We start from the raw sequence: 19,338 nt of genomic DNA, 5'->3' as shown, positions 1-19,338 counted from the left end.
ACCTACCATTGATTGGTTCACACTCAAAGCCCTTGGGAACTTTGCAGAACTTTTGGGAGCTTACACTTTGTGGCCCCTGCCTTTGAGACTTTAGGCTTACTCCATTACAGGATGAGGCAGAGGAAGAAGACTTCAGGGGAGAGTTGCTAAATAGAGGGAAGTTAAAAGGACAAGGAGGCATTTTAACTTACTGCGCTGAGAAACTACCATAAAACTCACCCAACTTTGCAGAAAAATGTACAATGGAACAATGTGGTCAAGTGTAAATGGCACTAGACTAGACTAAGGCATGTGGGCTGTATTCTGGGTCACTTGGGGAGTATTTGTACAATGTTATTTTGTGCTATTTTTTACTATGTTAAAATGCGAGGGTTTTGGAATTTGAGATAGCTCTATTAATTCAGGAACTGCACCCACAAATATGTTGCTGCTATTATTTTGAAGAATTGACTGCAGCATTGGAGACTTCTCCAGGTTAGAGAAAGGTCTAGCATGGGGCAGATCTGTCCAAACAAGTGTAGGCTTTTATAACTACAGAGTTAGAGTAATAAAGCCAGGATTCTGACCTCATTTCTGCCACTAAACGATCATGTAATATTCTCCTTTATAGGCCTCAATGTCCTCCTCTGTAAAATAATAGATGAGGTGATCTCTCATGTCTCTTCCAAATCTAATATTCCATGATTTTAATTCAATGGTTTGTTCACTATTGAACAAACCCATGACTGACCAAATTTTTCAACTTTCCAACTATGCTATTGGCCTTGCATGAGCACCACCCAGGACTGACCATGGCAAGGGAAGTAAGTCATGTGACCACAGGCCAGAATACAATTGGCCCTTACCTCCTTCATTCCAGAGGAAAGACTTCCCTTCAATACAACCTCCACCTACGTAAGAGGTGAGTAGTCAAGATGACATTTAGTGAACACAAGGATATATACCATCCTAGCCTTTCCTTTTTTTTTTAATGCTGTGGCTGCCAAAAATATTAATGTGATTTTAAACAGCATTAAGCAAGGAGTAACTTTCAGAAGCAAGGAGGTTTTTCTGAACTTTACCCTGCTGAGACCTTTACTAACAGACTGGACCCAACCCCAGCTGCCACAGCTTAGGAAGGGCAATTGGTAATCTAGAAAGCATCTGACAGAGGGCCTTGAATCTGTGACATATAAGGATCAGTTGAAGGAACTGAGGATTTTTGCCTGGAGAGGGAGGAAATGATAATTATCTTTCAGTATTTGATGGGCAGGATTCCTCTTGTTGAGTTTGGCCTCATAGAACAAAGTGAGGAGGAATGGGCAGATGTTGGACAGAGACAAAATAAGGCTTGACATAAGGAAAAAACAGCATGATTAAAGCTGTCCAAAAAGGGAATGGGCTACCTCAAAGGGGAATGGGTTCCCCCTCACTAGAGATCTTTAATCAGATCTTTAACCATTTGGTGGGTATATTTGTAGAGGGGGAGTTCTTTTTCTGAGATGGGTTGGAAGGCATGGCCTTGGAGATCCCCTCCAATTCTGTGATTTCTTGAACAGGGTAAATCAAAGGAAACTCTTGGAAAGATTATAATCAAGAAGGAGAAGGCAAACTCTAAAATCAAAAATATGGAAAAGAAAATCTAGCAGGCCTGGATCATGTATACTTGCAAAACACAGATTTGATATTCTCTGTCTGAACTGAAACACAGGGGCAGTCAGGAGTAATTCTGGAAGTTATTAATAGCAGCAGATGGTCTAAATACATGCAGTGTTCATCCATCCTGCAGCGGATCCCAAATGTTCATTCAAATCCACCCCCGTCCCCAAGCCACATTGGAAAGCCATCAAGCTGAGAGCAGAAATCAGCATCTTTACAAAAGTAGAATGCAGAGAGTTGTACCATTTTGGGGGGAGAGGGAATGGATGGGTAAAAAATAAATGACATTGCCTTGATTAATTGAGCAATTTTAGTTAAGTGAATATTGATACATGGCAGAAAAAGCATGAGAATAAGGTGAACAAATATTGGATTTGCTATTAACATAAGTGATAACATCAAAACATCTGGTAAAATAATGCAGATTAAAAAAAACAACACTGAAATGAGATGGAATGAAAAAACATCTTCACAGTATTCAAAGCTTTCATATAAGACACGGAGTAAAAAAGAGAAGAAAATTTGAGGGCTCCAGAGGGACACACAATTTCTTTGCCACCATGTTCCATAGATTGACTGGCAGATGGTGAGTAGGTGCTGCTGGTCCTTTCCTGCTACAAGTTGCCTGAAGTGTGCTTGGCAAACAGATACTCAGAGGATGAGGCTGACAGTAACCAAAGGAAGATGGTAGAGGACACTCTTCTGGCTATCTCAAGTCCTGGAGGGGAGGGGGCATCTGTTTTGGTGGATTTGAAGGTTTGGGTTTTTGTTTGTTGCTGTTAGGGTTTTTATGAAGGTAGAAAATTGGCAATTTGCAGAAATAAATGAAAACTAAGATTTTTTTCTAGTCATGACTGTCATGAGCTGAGGGTAAGAGGTGTCAGTCAAACATTCAGGATGGTTTCTGCGCCAGGGCAAGGGAGAGCTCCCCATGGTGCCAAGAGAGAAAACCAAGGTGCCATTAGAGAGACCAACAATTTCTCTTTGTACCACACAGACCATGTACTTCTGGTGCTGGCCTATTACCAGAACAGGGATTGATGATTGCAGGGAAAAGGGGATTGATTGTGCTGTCTTTTAAAATTTTAGTTGCTGTAACTTTTTGTGTTGAAGTCAACTTGTAATAGGAATCACATCTCATCCTGGGCATCTCCAAGTGGAAACCCTCAGGGAAACAACCAATGGTTCTGTTCAAAAATTTGGTTTGAGTTTGTTCTGGCTTCAGGAAATGCCAGTATCTCAGAAGGAAAGGCTGTCCTTGGAGGGGAAACAATTGCAAAGCCTCCATCTTTTCTGGAAACTTCTCGCAGGGTCACAGATGGTGCTGGTTGCTCTATATAAAACTAAAGATCTTTGTAACACACATAGTAAAAGCCCAAAGTCCAGTAACTTGAAGGATAAGGTCACACTAGCAAATGCCATTCATACACTAAAGAAAATAATAAGAAATAGAAAAACACATTTTCTTACTATTTAGTTCCTCCCTGAATGTCTTAGAATCCTCACTTAATGGAGATTGACAGGAAGTAGCCTCTCATTCATCCATAAACTTCTTTCTCCTACTAGTGTTAACCATTATAACAGAATTTTATTTTAGATAATTATGGGGGGGGTGGGAAGCCTCTGCTACATTGTAGAAACATCCTCCTGGGTGCTATCAGCTTGATCAAAAGTGGCAGATAGACCAAAAATACTTGAGTTTATGATCAATTATCAAATCTAAAATCCATCTCCATGTAAGTCATGGATTTGCTTTTAAGTTCAGTTTGACATCAGAAAAGTTAAAAAAAATTCTAATCACCTAATGTACATACATGTGTAAAAAAATCAATAAAAACAAACACAAAACCCTCATCTGAAATATTATACACAAATCAAATCAACCTTACCTTTTCCTCCCCAACATTTTATCAGGGACAGGGGAGTCAGGTATTCAAAAGATATTGTCATTCATTAATGATATTATGATGACTGATAACTTTAAAGCGGGCATTCCAAAGGGCAGCTGGGGCATTGAATGGAATTCTTATAAATTTTCCAATGACTTTTAGGTGTTTCTGTCTCTGGCCTGAGTAAACAGTGACTGGCTTCCCAACTCTACTACAGGCTGGAGGAGACACAGGCATCTCCCCAGAAAAGAGTTTTGTACCTACAGACCTTTGGAGCTTCAGAAGTCATAACTGATTTCACTTTTTAAAGTCTGTTAACTAACCACCCTAAACTGAACTACAGAGAAGACACAAGGGAAAAAAATAAATGTCTTTCTAGAAAGTTCCAAGAAAAGGAAGGTTCTTTTTAAAGTGAAGAATTAACTCTATTTATCAAACTCTTAGGCTCTAGGAAATCTTTTGAGGGGCCTGCTGGCATGGTAAGTGATGCTCTTTGCATGTGTCTAGGGATAGCTGAAGAAATAAAAGCCTGGAAACGTAAAGAGGGATAGGATGGGCAGGTTAGTTTGGCTTTCATTGAGCCACTCAGTGGACCTTAATTTCAAGTAACCAGCTTCCAGCTTAACTTCAAATAGCCAGATTTCAAGTGGAATTTTTCTGATTTGCTTTTTTGAGGCCAGAGTAAAAAGGAGAGAGAAAGATGGACCCAGAACGTAACCACCTCTTCTCATCTCCAAGTGGAAACCTTCAGGGATACAACCAATGATTCTGTTCAAAAGTTTGGTTTGAGTTTGAATCTGAATCAAATGAAATTACATGGAATGCTCTTTGCAAACCTTAAAACACTGTATAAATCCTATTACTATTATTGCTGAATGTAAAACTAGCCAATACTTCCTAGAGAGAGTGCCACTCCTATGGGAAAAGGCCTAAAAGCAAACCTGGAATCTTGGTCTGTCTTCATCCCTCCTCTACATTGAACCACAAAATATGGGGGTGGGGGGGTGCAGGGAGCTCGAGGTGGGAATGTTTTTATTTTTTTTTAACCTTGAAAACTAATGCAACAACAACAACAAAATTGCCAGATCTCCTTCTCTCTAGGAGGTACATAAACAGGAAAGTTAGTGAAATCAGAGCCCTGTGCTCCTTACCCAGGCTAACCTGTGATTTATGCTGGGTGAGTACTTATTTGCAAAGCTGTTTTAAAACAGCTTTCCAACTCCCTTCCCCCTTTAAACAAGTTTCTTTAGAACCACTAAGTATTGCCTTAAGGCTCTGTCTGAAAGTGCTGTCACTGAAAAAAAAAGTCATCTGTTTCATGTCAGCAGCTTCATGCCCACAGTATGGCCTCTGCTTGACAGGAAGCACAGGAAAATCTGACCTTCGCCCATGCACCCTGGCCAATCATGAAGCATTACTAAGAAGGCATCTGAGAATAGTTGTGGATAGTATTGCTTGCAGGAAAAAGGGATTCTTTAGAAAAGTGACTGAAGAAATCATGACCAGGCATTTGGGGGAGGGCATGCATTGATGTCATGTGATTGCTTTATTTTGAGGAGGGGCTGCAAACTGTACTTTAAAGATTTTCCTCTCTTCGAACATTACTTTATTGGTCTGAAGTTTAAAAAAAAATACAGAAACACAGAAAAGAAAAATAACCTGTAATTAGGTGCAACTTGATTTATTGACTAGCTAGAATTGGTTCATCCCCTAGGGTAGATTTTTGCTGATGGATTCACGAGTACTTTATCAGCTAAATAAGCAAAGTTGTAGAATTTGGCATTCGGAAGGTTTTCTCACTGCCTGATTCACAAAATGATCTGGCTTTACCTCTCTTTTTCTTTTGTCCCTTCACCACCACCACCACTACCCCTTGTCCTGGGAGACTTCCACCTAAACAGTCATGCCTCTTGGAACTGGATCAGCACCTGGTTTTAGCTAGTGACTGGGGGGCTTTGAATGTTTCGAGTCTTAAATGGCTCTCCAGTGTCACTGTCCCTCTGAGACCCCATATCTTTATTTTTAATATTGACTTGTCTCAGAATTTGGGGTGATGATGGAGAAAGGATGGCAGGGAGGGAGGTGAGGGGGAAAATAAAGGAGTAGAAACTTTGAAGGAAGTTAGAGAACACACACACACAAACACAAACACACACGCACACGCACACAAACACAGAATCGACATAGACACAATGTCCATTACTAACAGAAGGAGCCATATGTGTGAACCACCACGGTTCCAGGGCTGTGTTCTCCTCCCCACCCCTTGCCCCAGCCCACCCTCACCCTCTCACATCCACCCTTTGGGAGGGAATTATTTAAAAACTGACTGAAATGTGGGACATTCATGGTTTTTCATTTTCTTCAAGAAGTTTTTGAATTCTTTGTTTTTCTTGTCCCACTTATGGATGGCCGTCAGCAAGTATTGGGCCTTCACTTTGCGCCCCATGATGAGGAAATGATTGTTGAGATTTTCCAGCTGGTGACAAGGGCAATCAGCCCCGTTCTTTAAGTATAAGACCAGTTTCTTCAGCTCCTTCTTCTTGATGGGTCCCAGTTTTAATGGCTTCTTCTTCTTGGGAATAATCTTTTTGTCTCCATTTTCTTTTTTCACTTCTTTTATTTTCATCCTCAGTGCTGTAGAAGTGAGAGGAGTGGAGAGAAGAAAAGGAGAGAAAAGAGAAGGAGAAAAATGGAAAGAAACTATTTTAGAATAGAATTTCTCTTATAAACCAGCAACTGAAAATTATGATTGCCATAGAGGGATATTTTACTGCCCATACCTGAGCCCACTGAGACAAACAGAACAAGTGGGCAAACACCATAGAAATTTAGGAGGAACACTTGCTTTTTTTGATGCAAAATATGATGTTGGTTACCATGCCCCTCTCTTCTGCCCCTTCATCAATCATTCCCCCACCCCTGGATTTATGACAACTGAATGGATCTCCCTTTTTTTGTGGCAGGGGTCTCCCTTATTTGGAATGCAATGCCCTCTTCATTTCCACCTTTTAGACAGCTAAGTGATGAAGTGTATAGAGTCAGAAACACCTGAGTTCAAATCTGCCCTCTGACACTTATTGGTTGTGTAATCCCAGACAAGTCATCTAATTTCTGCCTGTCTCAGTTTCCTCCACTGTAAAATGGGAGTTATAATAGCACCTATCCCCCACAATTCATTGCAAAGATCCAAAGAAGTAATACTCATAAAACACTTAGCATGATACTCAGCACATAGCTGGTGCTTCATAAACGTCTGTTCCTTTCTTTCCTTCTCCCTCTTAGGATCTCTGGCTTCCTTTAAAACTCAGTTCAAATACCTCCTTCTTTAGGAGGCTTTTCCCCAACTGCACCTGGCAACTGTCACAGCCTTCCCTACAAGGTTCCCTTATATAAGATATATATAGGCTGCATATATCTCATATGTCTATTTGTGTAAATTTGTCTTTTATTTTAAAGGAAGCCTCTTTAGGGCTAAATAGAGTGATTAGCACATAATAAGCGCTTACTAAATGTTTGTTAAATGATCAATTGGAGAAGATTTTGCTGCTCATTTTTTCCCTCTCTGCTCCCAACACCTGCAATGATGAGTGAATGAAAGGGCTGACAGATTAAGAAAGTGTCACCTGGTGGATAGAGCTGTTATCACCTGTTCTACTACTCCGCTGTTCTTTCCCCTGGTACTGAAATGGGGACTGTTCCGTCTAGTGAGAGTTGCCTAATGAGAGTGTAGCAAGTTAAAAGAGGATTCTGTCAGCTTAAGTCAGTGTTTCTGGTTCTCTCCTTTGCCCTTAGCCCCTTGCCTCTTGCCCTCACCTGCAGTACTCTTTTTCCATTGTTGGGCAAGATTTTGTTTACAAAGGTTTCCAAACTTCAAGACTTCACTAGATCCAGGATTTTACCAATGAGACCCTTCCTTACCAAAAGCAGACCTCAGACCCTCCATGTCTCAGCAGATTGAGTCCAAAGAAAATCATCACCTCCTATTCAGCCTTCTAGAGATAGTGCCTCTCTGAACTTGAGTTAGACTGGTTCTCAGATGTTCAAAACAAAAGCCCAAGACAATACTCAAAGCTTTTGGAGCTTGTCTTCTGACAGCTAGGTGGTGTGAGTGTTGGGCTGGGCATAAGGAAGACCAGTGTTCAAATCTAGCCTCTGATACTGCCTAGCTGTATGACCTTGGGCAAGTCACTCAACTTCATCTCAGTTTCCTCAACTCTAGAATGGAAATAATTATACCACCTACCTCTCAGGGTTGTTATGAAGATCAAATAAGATAATAATGATTTGAAATAATAATTGGAAAGTACTTATCACTGTAGCTGGAACATAGTAAGCACTTTTAAAAAAATGCTTGTTCCCTTCTGCTGGAATAGCCTTTAAGAAACCAGAGTCACCTTCATATCAAAATTTTATCTTTAAATCAAATCAAGATATATTTGTCTACCCATGATGCACCAGGCACTTGCCTAGGTACTATTTTACTTCCTTCTCACAATATTGAATGGGGAGGTGGGGAAAGTTCCTTATCCAAAGAGCCTGCCTGATTCAAGCCCCACCTTAATTTCTGAACCTGCCATTTCCTGAATGAATTCAGCAGACTTATGATGGCTACGAACATGTTTTTGTTTAATTTTAAAGAATGTATAGTGCCAGGCCCAGAGTCAGGAAGACTCATCTTCCTGAGTTGAAACCTGGCCTCAGACACTTACTAGCTATGTGATCCTGGGTAAATCACTTCACCTTGTTTGCCTCAGTTTCCTCATCTGTAAAATGAGCTGGAGAAGGGAGCTGCAAACCACTCCAGGATCTTTGCTCCCACAAAGGGGCTCATGAAGAGTTGGACATGCCTGAAATGACTGAACAACAACAGAGTTTCAGCCAATGAACACTAATGGTCTAAATGTTCTGAGCTCAGGACAAAATTTGGGTTCTGAAAGGTAGCTGCAGTGTCACGGAAAGAGCCTTGGTCTTGGTGTCTGGAGTCCTGTGTTCAAATTCTGGTCTGACATTAGCTGTACGTACAAGAGCAAGTCACTTAGTCTTTCTGCCTCAGTTTTCTTATGTGGAAAATAAAAATAATGACACTTGTACTTCCTCTTTTTTAACAAAAATGCTTTGTAAGCCTTATTGTTCTACACAAGTATGAGTTATCATCATCATTATTATTATGCCTCAATGTCAAGTTTCTTCCTCTCTGTCTCTCTATTCTGTGTCTATCTCTTTCTCTTTATGTCTATCTCTCTCTCTCTCTCTGTGTCTCTGTTTCACTGCCTCTGTCTTTATGTTTCCCTGTCTCTCTCTGTCTCTCTCTATCTCTGTCTCGTCTCTCTCTCTGTCTCTCTGTCTCTGTCTCTCTGTCTCTGTCTCTCTCTGTCTCTGTCTTCTCTCTCTCTGTCTCTCTGTCTGTCTGTCTCTCTCTCTGTCTGTCTCTCTCTGTCTCTCTGTCTCTATCTATCTATCTATCTATCTATCTATCTATCTATCTATCTATCTATCTCTCTCTCTCTCTGTCTCTCTCTCTCTTCTCCCCCCCACCCCAAACCTCTTTGACATGACAGACCTTTAAATCTTTGAGACTATGGATAGGCCCCTGCTTGGCTTTCCCTTCTCCAAGCTAAATATCCCCATTATAAGACCATTCAATTATCTTGAATGGTTAAACCATACCCAGATTTTAAACGCATCTTAATATCTAAATATTCTAGGTCTTCAGGCTTGAAAGGGATCTCAGAAAAGACCCTTACACCCCTTGCCCCAGCTCCCCCCTCCAAATTCTCAAGTGATAGCTAATTTCTTTGGGGAACATAATTTCAAATTGCTTCTCAAAGGCCTGCCAGCCAGGAAATGAGCCTTTCCCAATCAGAGAACTACACCTAAAATCCAGTAGCCCAGACTGGTTTGTTTTGGAGCAAGGGAGTCTTTCCCTAGGCTGATGTGCCAAATGTAACATCGGCCTCCCTCCTTCAAACAGTGACATGCAGCTTAATGTAGGATAGAATTAAGAGGAAGAAGAATCTTAAACACTTAGCCCAGCATCCTCACATTATGGACAAAGAACTGGAGATCCAGAAATTAGGACTGATTTGGTCACGCTGACAGTAAACATCAAAGCTGGGACTTGAACCTGTATATTAATTATTCTGACTCCCAGTCCACTACTCTCCCCGACAGCTCCATGCTGCCTCTCTCATGATCTTACTCCAGTGGAAACTATTTTGCCCTTTTGATTGAGTTGCTTTTATAAGTTAATCACAACCCAAATCAGAAATTAATGTTCCTTTGCCATGACCATGTAGAGGAATGTAGTTTACGTGGGAGAGGGGGTGGGGAGGGCAGGAGGGATAAAATGATGAAAATGTGTTGTGCGTTAAAAAATCTTTGTTTCTTGCCATTTGGCTCTACCCATTTTTCTTTTAGGTAGGAGGGGGAGAGCAAAAGGGGGAAGTACATATGGCCAGAAATTACTAACATCTTTCCAGCTTTTAGGGGTTTGTTTTAGGGATGTAGATTGGGAACATGTTTAGAAAGGCAATTAGTATCCTAGGTTGATTGTCCTCTGCCTTGTGGATATGACTGTGCCCTCAACCAATGCAACATGGGGAGGAGACTGGTGCTGGGCAAAGGCGGGGTGCTTGAAGTGGGGTGGAGTATGGACTAGAGTCAACCTGGTCAGACGACTAGGCAGTTTGCAATCGATTACACCCCCTCACTTTTGGCTGGCGTCCTAGCCATGTTGGAAGAGACTGTTCATGGGACTGGGGAACTTGGCCCTGTTGACCATTTCACAAGGGGAAGAAATGTGAAGGGAAAAAACAACAGGAGGGTTTCTGGGGGCATAATGGGAAAAGCATGGAGTCAGAAGGCCGGATTCTGACGGTTGCTAGCTGTGTGACCCTGGATAAGTCCCATTCTGCTCTCTTAGGATCGTAAGTTTCAAACTGAAAGAAAACCATTAAGATTATCTAGTCCAAAATCATTTGTCTTGCAGATGAAACTAAAGCCCAGGGAAGTTAAACAATTTGCAGAGAGTAAATGCAGGAACAGAGATCTGAGCCCATATCTTCTGAATCCTTTGCTCTCTTGTATCTCATCTTCTTTATCTTCAAAATGGGGATTATAATACTTGTTTAACCTTCCATCACAGGCTTGGAAGTTGGTCTAGCTCCAAGTATAACTTTCAAGTAGGCAGTTTCATCATCCAGCCTCAAATGTTCTCTATATGACTTTGGACAAATCACTTAACCTATATTTGCCTCAGTTTCCTCAACTGTTAAATGAAGATTATCATAACACCTACCTCTCAGGGTTGCAGTGAGGATCAAATGAGATAATAACTATAATGTGCTTAGCACAATGCCTGGCACATAGGCACTGTGTAAATATTAGCTATTATCACTATTATTTTTTATCGTTGATTTCTGCCACTTCTTTCTGAGCTCTTTTCTTTCCTTAATACATTTGTCTTAGTTTTCTCATCTGTAAATCTCAATTCCTATTAGGAATCTAACTGAGTATTGCATGAAATGACCTCTAAGATTTATCCCAGTGCTGAATCCATGATTCTGTTTTCCTTCTATATTCATTCCCCCCAAATCATTATCCTGTGTCTACTTTCTACACTGGACAAATAGTGAGAAGAAGGCCCTGCACAAATAGATCTGATAAAAGAACCCTTGAAGCTAAAGGTGAAATGTGTGTAAGATATGACCCTCACCTGGGATTTCTGTGTTTTAATAGACCTGAAAACTTCCCACGTTACCAAGGAGGGGATCTCTAATGACAGAATTTCAGGCCTTGTGACAAGCATTGGTATTTAGTGCAGCCCTCCAGGGTCCTTCAAACAACAAATAATCATCACAATCCCTCCCAATTATATAGCTTTAAACCAACAGCCATTTCTTCCACATCCTTCCCTAATTGTTAAGAAAAGAAAAATAAAAGAAAGCTTTTTGGAAGCATCTCGAGTTATACATAAAAACAATATGCAACAATGGGTCTAAAAGCCAGGGGTTGTCAGCTGCTAACCACAGCCTTAGTCATCCCAACACCTGTCCATCTGGCTTCAGACCTGAATAGGTCACACATTTTCCCCAACAGTCCCTATAGGTACCCTACCTAATGTCAAAAACATATTCTTGAAAACATTGCTTTAAATAAAACAAAAGGACAAAGCACACAAAGTTGGAGAGGGTATAGGGAAATGAGAAGCTTGAAGGAATTCCAATCCTATTGCACCCTCCCTCCCCCACGTTGTCTTCACTCCAGCAAGCTTTCGCTCCCATTTTTCTTCTCCTCCTCTCCTTTTCTTCTTCTTCATTCCTGTCTTCTCCTTTCACTTTTACCTCCTCCATTCTCCTGCTTTCTCCTCCTTCAATCTTTTCCTCCTCCTCTCCCTTTCTTCTCCTCCATTCCCCTACTCCTATCCTCTCCTTTTTACTTTGCAATTATTACAAGAGGGCTTCTTTATAACGTTATTTCAATATGATATTGTTTGGGGAACATCTGTATTGTATGTATTCTGTATAAATATGATGAAAAGAGACCCAGACTCTGAAAGAAGCCTGGACTGAAACTTCTCCTAACTGAAGATAAGACTGGAATCCAAGCATCAGGAGACCTCGGTCCTAGTCCTGACTGTGACATTACCTAAATATCTGACTTCAGGAAACTCATGACCTGTTTTAACCTGTTTCCTCACCTGCAAAATGATCACTAACTCACTCGATTAATATTGGTAAAGAACCTACTATTTGCAACATTGTTCTAAGTAAAGTGGGGAATAAAAAGTTTTAATAGATACAGTCCCAATCCTTAAAGAAAGTAAAGTCGTGTGGGAAAGTTAGAATATATCCACAAAAATAGAGAAGTAACCATGAATACTGAGCTCCAAGCAGCTTCTAGTCTAGAATGGGTATTTTAAGTCAAATACTGTTCCCAGAAGAATTCTAAATTATTAATAATCAGATGAAAGAAGGCTCCAAATAACTAATAAGAGAAATCAAAATCAAAATAACCCTAAGGTTGCACCTCATACTTTGCAAATTGGCTAAGGACTAAATGGGAGGAGAAGTGAGGCTGGTGACCTGCACAGCCCTCCTTCACTCAAAGCAAAGTCAAGTGCAAGTCATGTCATCATTTCTCGGATGACATGGTCTTCTTTGGCAAAGAAGGATGATCACAAAGACTCAACATTAAAGTAGGGTTGGAGGGGTGGCAGAAGATGGAGGAGGAAGAAGAAGACAAAGGTGACAACTAACAAGCTTGCTACCCTTGAGAAACTTATAGTCCAGTGAGGCAAGATAATACTTAGAATGATAAACCAGAAAGGGATCTTAGAGATTTTTTACTTAAACCCTCTCACTTTACAGATACAGAAATGGGGGCCACAAGAAGTATCTTGTTCAGTGTCATATAGCAGGTTAATGATAGAGCCAAGATTAGAATCCAGGGCTTTTTTGAATATTCCACACTTTTCCTGGACAAAAGAGCAACAGGGATGACTGGTAAGCCTGTGAAGAACTGAAGACCAATCAGACAACTGACCTGGACATATTTTCTCCAACAGCCCTTGATAAAATGGTCTTGGTGGCCTGCCATTCACGTCCTTCAGTCTGATACCCAATTCCATTACTTTTTTCAAGAGGGCCAAAGCCCCTCCACAGAGGATTATAAGGGCATGGGAGTTGTCCTACTGCCAGGGATGGAAAGTGCAAAGCTCTCATTAAGACATGGCATGTGACCAAGCTGCTTGGGACAGACCCCTTATTGTCAGACCTGTCAGTCTTAAAGGGGCCTGGGGGCTAGAAATGGTCATGCTTATCCCCCCCCCCCCAAGTCCCTCCCTTATTCCATTTTGGAACTACCTAACCCAAATTCCAGAGTGTGATAAAGTTTTCAAAAGAGAACAGGGCAGGCGAGAATCCCATCTCCCTGGGCTAGCGCAGAGGAGTCTCTTGGGTGGGCAAGGTCAACCTCACGGGAGATCTCAGGATGCAGCCTTGGTGGGGGAAATGCCAGTTACCCCAGCCAACTGTGCAAATCCAATTTGACTAGCAGAACTTTGTAAAGACCCTGGGCTGGCTGTGAGGGCAAGCAGCCTCCCTGGGAAATTACAGCCCAGGGCTCGAGACGTGCTGGAGAACTGGCTTTGAGGCAATAGGGCACAAACAAGGACAGTGAACAAAGGCACAGTTTTGCAGACCGCTCTAATGCTATTCACAGCTAGGGGCAGGGGGAGACATTAATTCATTTAGCCAGACCCTGGATTCCCTGTTTGTTGCAATAGCTGTGGCCTCCCTCCACTCCACCCCCAATCACAAACCACAAATGCATGTTCTTTCCTAAGTTGTCTGATTTACTAAAGAGGTGTAGGCAGGAATGACCAACAGACTAGGGGATTGAAAGCATAGTTCCTCTTCTCACCTTGTTCACCAGACACTTCCAATACAGAAAGGGCTCCTGGGTGGCTCAGATAGGACAGACTATTTAATTGGAGCCCAGCTGTTTTGCAGCCCCCAGACACCTGTGTGCAGGGGGGAGCGGCGTAGGAGTCGGAGGGGCTCTGTTATGCAGGCAAACAAGGTGAAGCAGCCGTTCTTCTGAAAGATCTGTCCTGATGGAAGCCCCCAAGCTTGACCTGGACACCTGTGTGTGGAGCAGGGTGGGGCAATGCTGTGTAGAGGTGCAAGAGGAGCCCTCCCTGGACAGCAATTCCTCCCTGTGAAAATCTGCCCTGATGGAAGCCTCCAAGCTTGACCCTAGACATCTGTGTATGAAGGACTGAGGTGAAGAAGGGTGGTGGATGACTCCTCCCTGGACAACACCCTTTTGAGGTGAATATCTGCCCTAAAGGAAAGCTCCAGGGTGGATGGATGGAAATTCAGTGGGCTTGGTACCTTCTGCCTTAATAATGAAATAGTGTGCTAGGACCTGAAAACAAAGTCTCAGGTGTTGAGATCTCTTGGGAGGGGGACTCGACTTGAGTTTTTGAAGCAGAAGGAACAGGGGCCTCAGACCTGGTGAAAGTAACGGCTTCAGCACTTTGACTTCCCAATAAACACCTTAACCCTCACACAGAGCCAACGAGAATAGAAAGCCCAGCACTTCAAGAAAGTCAATCATTAAGATGGATTGAACCTTGGCTCTGGGTCTGAGGTTGGGCTGCCAAGGCAAACAGATTTTTCTGCCATCAGGGCTCTTGTTTTCCATCCTCAACCACCCTACCCAAGCTACACCCAGCTCCCTATCTCCCCCAACAGTCATCCAGTGACAATGAGAAAGGCCAGAGAGGATCCAAATCAGCCCTCCTGGAAGGGGGCAGGGAAGGGGTTAAGTGTTGTAGGGATCCAATGAACTGGAAAAGGGATCAGCTATTCAGGCCTCTGAGGAATGCTTCAGGGTCTAGGGTTTGGGGTTTGGTTTGGTGAGGAATGTGGAGGAGGGGATGGAGTGGAGAAGAGGTGGAGTGGGGGCAGGGAGAACAGTTGTACCTTGACTTTTCACCATGGGTGCTCATTGAGGAATTAGGTATGTTGACAGATGGGCTAAGCCTAGAGCTAGCCCAGGGCAGCCCTTCAAGGCTCACAGTAGATTCAGGCTGAAGTCAACAGGACAGTCACATGAATGTCTCTGCTGCAACAAGGTGACCTGGGGGAATTTTGTTATCAAAACTTACCATAGGTCACCCTTTCCCAGAAGAGGGACCTGTCCCAAACTCCTAATATCTCCTGTCAAGACACCATGAAAACAGAGGGCTTTTTTTGACAATGACTCTCAGTCTTCCAATCTCATCCCCTTTGGTCAATTATACATTCATTCATTAAACAGAGTAGCTAGGTGGAACCAGAAAGACTTATCTTTATGCATTCAAATCTGGTCTCTGATACTTACTAGCTGTGAGACCCTAGGCAAGTCACTTATCCCTCTTTGCCTCAATTCCTAATCTGTAAAATGAGATGGAAAAAAAAATGGCAAAACACTCCAATATCTTTTATGGGGTCACAGAGAATCGGATATAATTGAAACAACTGAACAAGATAGCCTTAAAGAACCTAGACTTAATGAATGATGTGGATCATTTATGGAAGAAAATGGTAGAAACAGTCCAACATATTGCTTCAGTTTACCAAAAAAAAAAAAAAAAAAAAAAATCAGTGCCTACCAAATCCTAGAAAGATACAATCGGGGAGTCTACCCACTAAAACAAACCCAGGAATTATATGAACACAATTACAAAATACTTTTCACACAAATAAAGTCAGATCTAAATAATTAGAGAAGTATCAATTGCTCATGAGTAGGCCAAGCCAATATAATAAAATTGACAGTTCTACCTAAATTAATTTACTTATTGAGTGTCACACCAAACTACCAAAAAATTACTTTATGGAGCTAGAAAAAGTAACAATAAAATCCATCTAGAAGAACAAAAGGTCAAGAATACCAAGGGAATCAATGAAAAACAAATGTGAAGGAAGGAGACCTAATGGTATCAGATCTCAAAGAGTTCTACAAAGCTGTAATCATCACAATGATCTGGTACTAGCTAAGAATAGAGTGGTGAAATACTAGAATACATTAGATACATAACACACAGTAGTAAATGACCATAGTTATCTAGTGTTTGATAAACACAAAGGTCCAGGTTTCTGGAACAAGAATTCACTATCTGACAAAAAATGACAGGGAAAATTGAAAAGCAGTTGGGCAGAAACTAGATATAGACCAACATCTCACACCATCTACCAAGATAAAGTCAAAATGGGCACATGATTTAAATATAAAGGGTGAAATCATAAGCAAATTTAGGGGAGCATGGAATACTTTAACCTATCAGATCTATAGATAAGGAAAAAATTTATGACCAAATAAGAGATAGAGAGCGTTACAGGATGTGAAATGGATGATTTTGATTATATCAAATTTAAAAAGAGTTTACACAAAGAAAACTAGTGCAGCCAAGATTAGGAGGAAAGCAGTAAACTGGGAGTTGCGAGGGGGAGTTTTTATATCACATTGACCTGATAAAGACTTCATTTCTCAAATACATAGAGAAATGCACCAAATGCATAAGAATACAGGTCATTCCCCAACTGATAAATGGTCAAAGGATATGAACAGGTAATTTTCAGATAAAGAAATCAAAGCTATTTATAGTCACATGAAAAAAATAGTCTAAATCACTACTGATTAAAGAAATGCAAACTAAAGCAACTCTGAGGTACCACCTCACAACTTCAGATTGGTTAAAATGACAGAAAAGCAAAATGACAAATGTTGGGACATATGGAAAAATAAGAGACTCTAATGCACTGTTGGTGGAGTTGGAAACTGATCCAATCACTCTGGAGAACCATTTGGAACTATGTCCAAAGGGTTATAAAACTGTGCATGCATATCTTTTGACTCACTAATACCACTACTAGGTCTCTACCCCAAAGAGACTGAAGAAAAAGGAAAAGGACTTATATGTACAAAAATAGGTAGCAAAGAATGGGAAATTGAGGGAATACTCATCAATTGAGGAATGATTGAACAAGTTGTGGTATATAATTGTGGTGGAATACTATTGTGCTATAAGAAATGATGAGAAGTATGCTTTCAGAAAAACCTGGAAAGATTATGAACTGATGCAAAGTTAAGTGAGAAGAACCAGGAAAGCATTATACATAGTAACAGCAATATTTTACGCTGATCAAATGTGAATTGACTTAGCTATTCCCAACAATCAATAATCCAAGATATTTCCAAAGGACTTATGATGAAAAATATCATCCACCTCAGGGAATTAACTGATGAAGTCTAAATGCAAATCAAAGCATTCTTTTTTATTTTAGTTATCTTGGGTTGTTTTGGTTTTGGTTTTTTTGGTGGGGAGGAAGTTTGTGTTTTCTTTTGCAACATGGCTAATATGGAAATGTTTTATATGACTGTACGCAGATAATCTATACCAAATTGTTTGCTTTTTCCAGAAAGGGGAGGGGGAGGGAGAGAATTTGGACCTCAAAATTTTATAAATAAATGTTAAAAGTTGTTTTTTACATGTACTTGGGGGAAAATAAAATATAAAAATTTTCAAAAGAAAAAAGATACAATTGGGTGGCTAGAATTATACACCAGAAGATAGCTTTCCTTCATAAACTAATAGACAATAAATCTCCATATTCTAAATATAGGCTCGAAAATAGACTTGAAAATTCAAAAATCAACTATATTGGAATCAGAGTGTTAACATAGAGTAATATGAGATAATTTTAAAGCACTTAGCCCGTTACCTGGCACATAGTTAAGTGTTATATAAATGTTAGTGATTGTTTTTTATTATTATTATTATTATCACAGATAAAAATATTGCCTACAGTAGATCAGACATAACATCATTCCATAAAAATTTAAGAACAATCTTTTTAATAGATGTCTCCATACCAAATACTCAGAATCTCTGAACTATGTAGAATGAAAAGCTCTAACAAGAAATCAAAACCACATGCAAACAGGATGAAGTACATATTATGCTTGTCATTCTGTCTGCTACTGGAGCTGTCCCAAAGATGCTTTCAGTGAGTGCATATAAGCTTACATCCCAATACTTTCATTCCATTACAAAAAGTCATCATTTTATCCACCTGCACAATTGTCCACAGAACACAAAATATTAAAGGATGATCGCAGAAACATGACTTGTCCTGGGAACCTTTCTCTCTGAGCTCCACTGAAAAGATAAGACCAAGATGAGAATAACTGTAAACACTTTGAATTTTGCAAAGCTCTTTAAACTACATTAACTTGAGTCTCACAACAAATCTATGAGATAGGCAGTACAAATACTATTACTAGTATTTTACAGATAAGGAAGTCATTTCAGAAAAGTTTAGCAACTTGCCCATGAGTTCCACAACAAATATGTACAAGAAGCGGAATCTTGCTTATTTCAGGTCTAGCATTCCATATAATATGGCAAATTTCATCTCAATATCAATGGTTTGAGTGAGTACCATAGGAATCTAAGTTGTTCAACAAACATGCCCTTAGACCTAAAGTAGGGGTGGGGAACCTGTGGGTCAAGGTCGCATGTGGTCCTCTAGGTCTGAGTCCAAGATTCAGAAAACAAATCCCCTTAATAAAAGGATTTATTCCATAAAACTTGGCCACATTTGAAAACCTACAGGGCTACATGTGGCCTCGAAACACACAGGTTTCTACACCTAACAGTGTAGAGTCTGCCTGAATCTTCCCTTCATAGAAATGTGAACTTGGTCACATCAATTTCTTTCTCTCTGGCCCTCAATTGCCCTGCCATAAAAACCAGGTGGGACTACCTGATGTCTATGGTTAATGGCTTTAAAACATAACACCAGATAAAGCAATAACAATTAGATCATCCTCTACCCCAGAGGTCTTAACCCAACTTCCTCTATTTCTGTTTCTATTCTGTTGTCAGGCATATTGAGCAGAAGTGGAATGAGGGAAAGGTAGAGACAGGGAGAAGAGAAGGTCAAGTTCATGATCTAGAATGATCTTCATGGAAGTCCAGTGGAGTAGGAGCTGGAGCAAAACCAAAAGGGAAAATCCAGCCCATTATGGTGGCTCCACAAGGTCATTGCAACCTCATGGTGTGCCACTAGTCAGGAAACCCTGAACCAGATAGTCAGTAAGGCCATATCTGTCACACTCTCCATGAAATCTTTTGTAAAAGGAAGCTGAAAGTATCCTCTATCCCCAACTCCCTGTTCGTAGCTTCCAAGGAATCAAGCCCCTTAACCAACTGCTGAAGGTTTCTCCCAGCAGAATGGCTTCCCTGGAGCTATTT

At 40.8% G+C, this 19,338-nt stretch overlaps 1 protein-coding gene across 1 annotated transcript in view; it reads right to left on the bottom strand.

Annotated features, from left to right (window-relative positions):
• Positions 1-1,930: 1,930 nt before the first annotated feature.
• The window catches only part of SFRP1 (secreted frizzled related protein 1), a 79,908-nt gene continuing 62,500 nt past the window's right edge, over positions 1,931-19,338 (bottom strand). The window contains exon 3 of the mRNA XM_072635099.1: positions 1,931-6,164. Coding sequence (XP_072491200.1) covers positions 5,842-6,164 — 323 coding nt within the window. The 3' untranslated portion in view covers positions 1,931-5,841. The remainder of the gene's footprint in view (positions 6,165-19,338) is intronic.

Source organism: Notamacropus eugenii, chromosome 1, assembly GCF_028372415.1.
Source record: "Notamacropus eugenii isolate mMacEug1 chromosome 1, mMacEug1.pri_v2, whole genome shotgun sequence".
In the NCBI taxonomy this organism is placed as follows: Eukaryota; Metazoa; Chordata; class Mammalia; order Diprotodontia; family Macropodidae; genus Notamacropus; species Notamacropus eugenii.
Note: the sequence above shows the minus strand (reverse complement) of the source record. Positions and strands in the feature narration are given on the sequence as shown.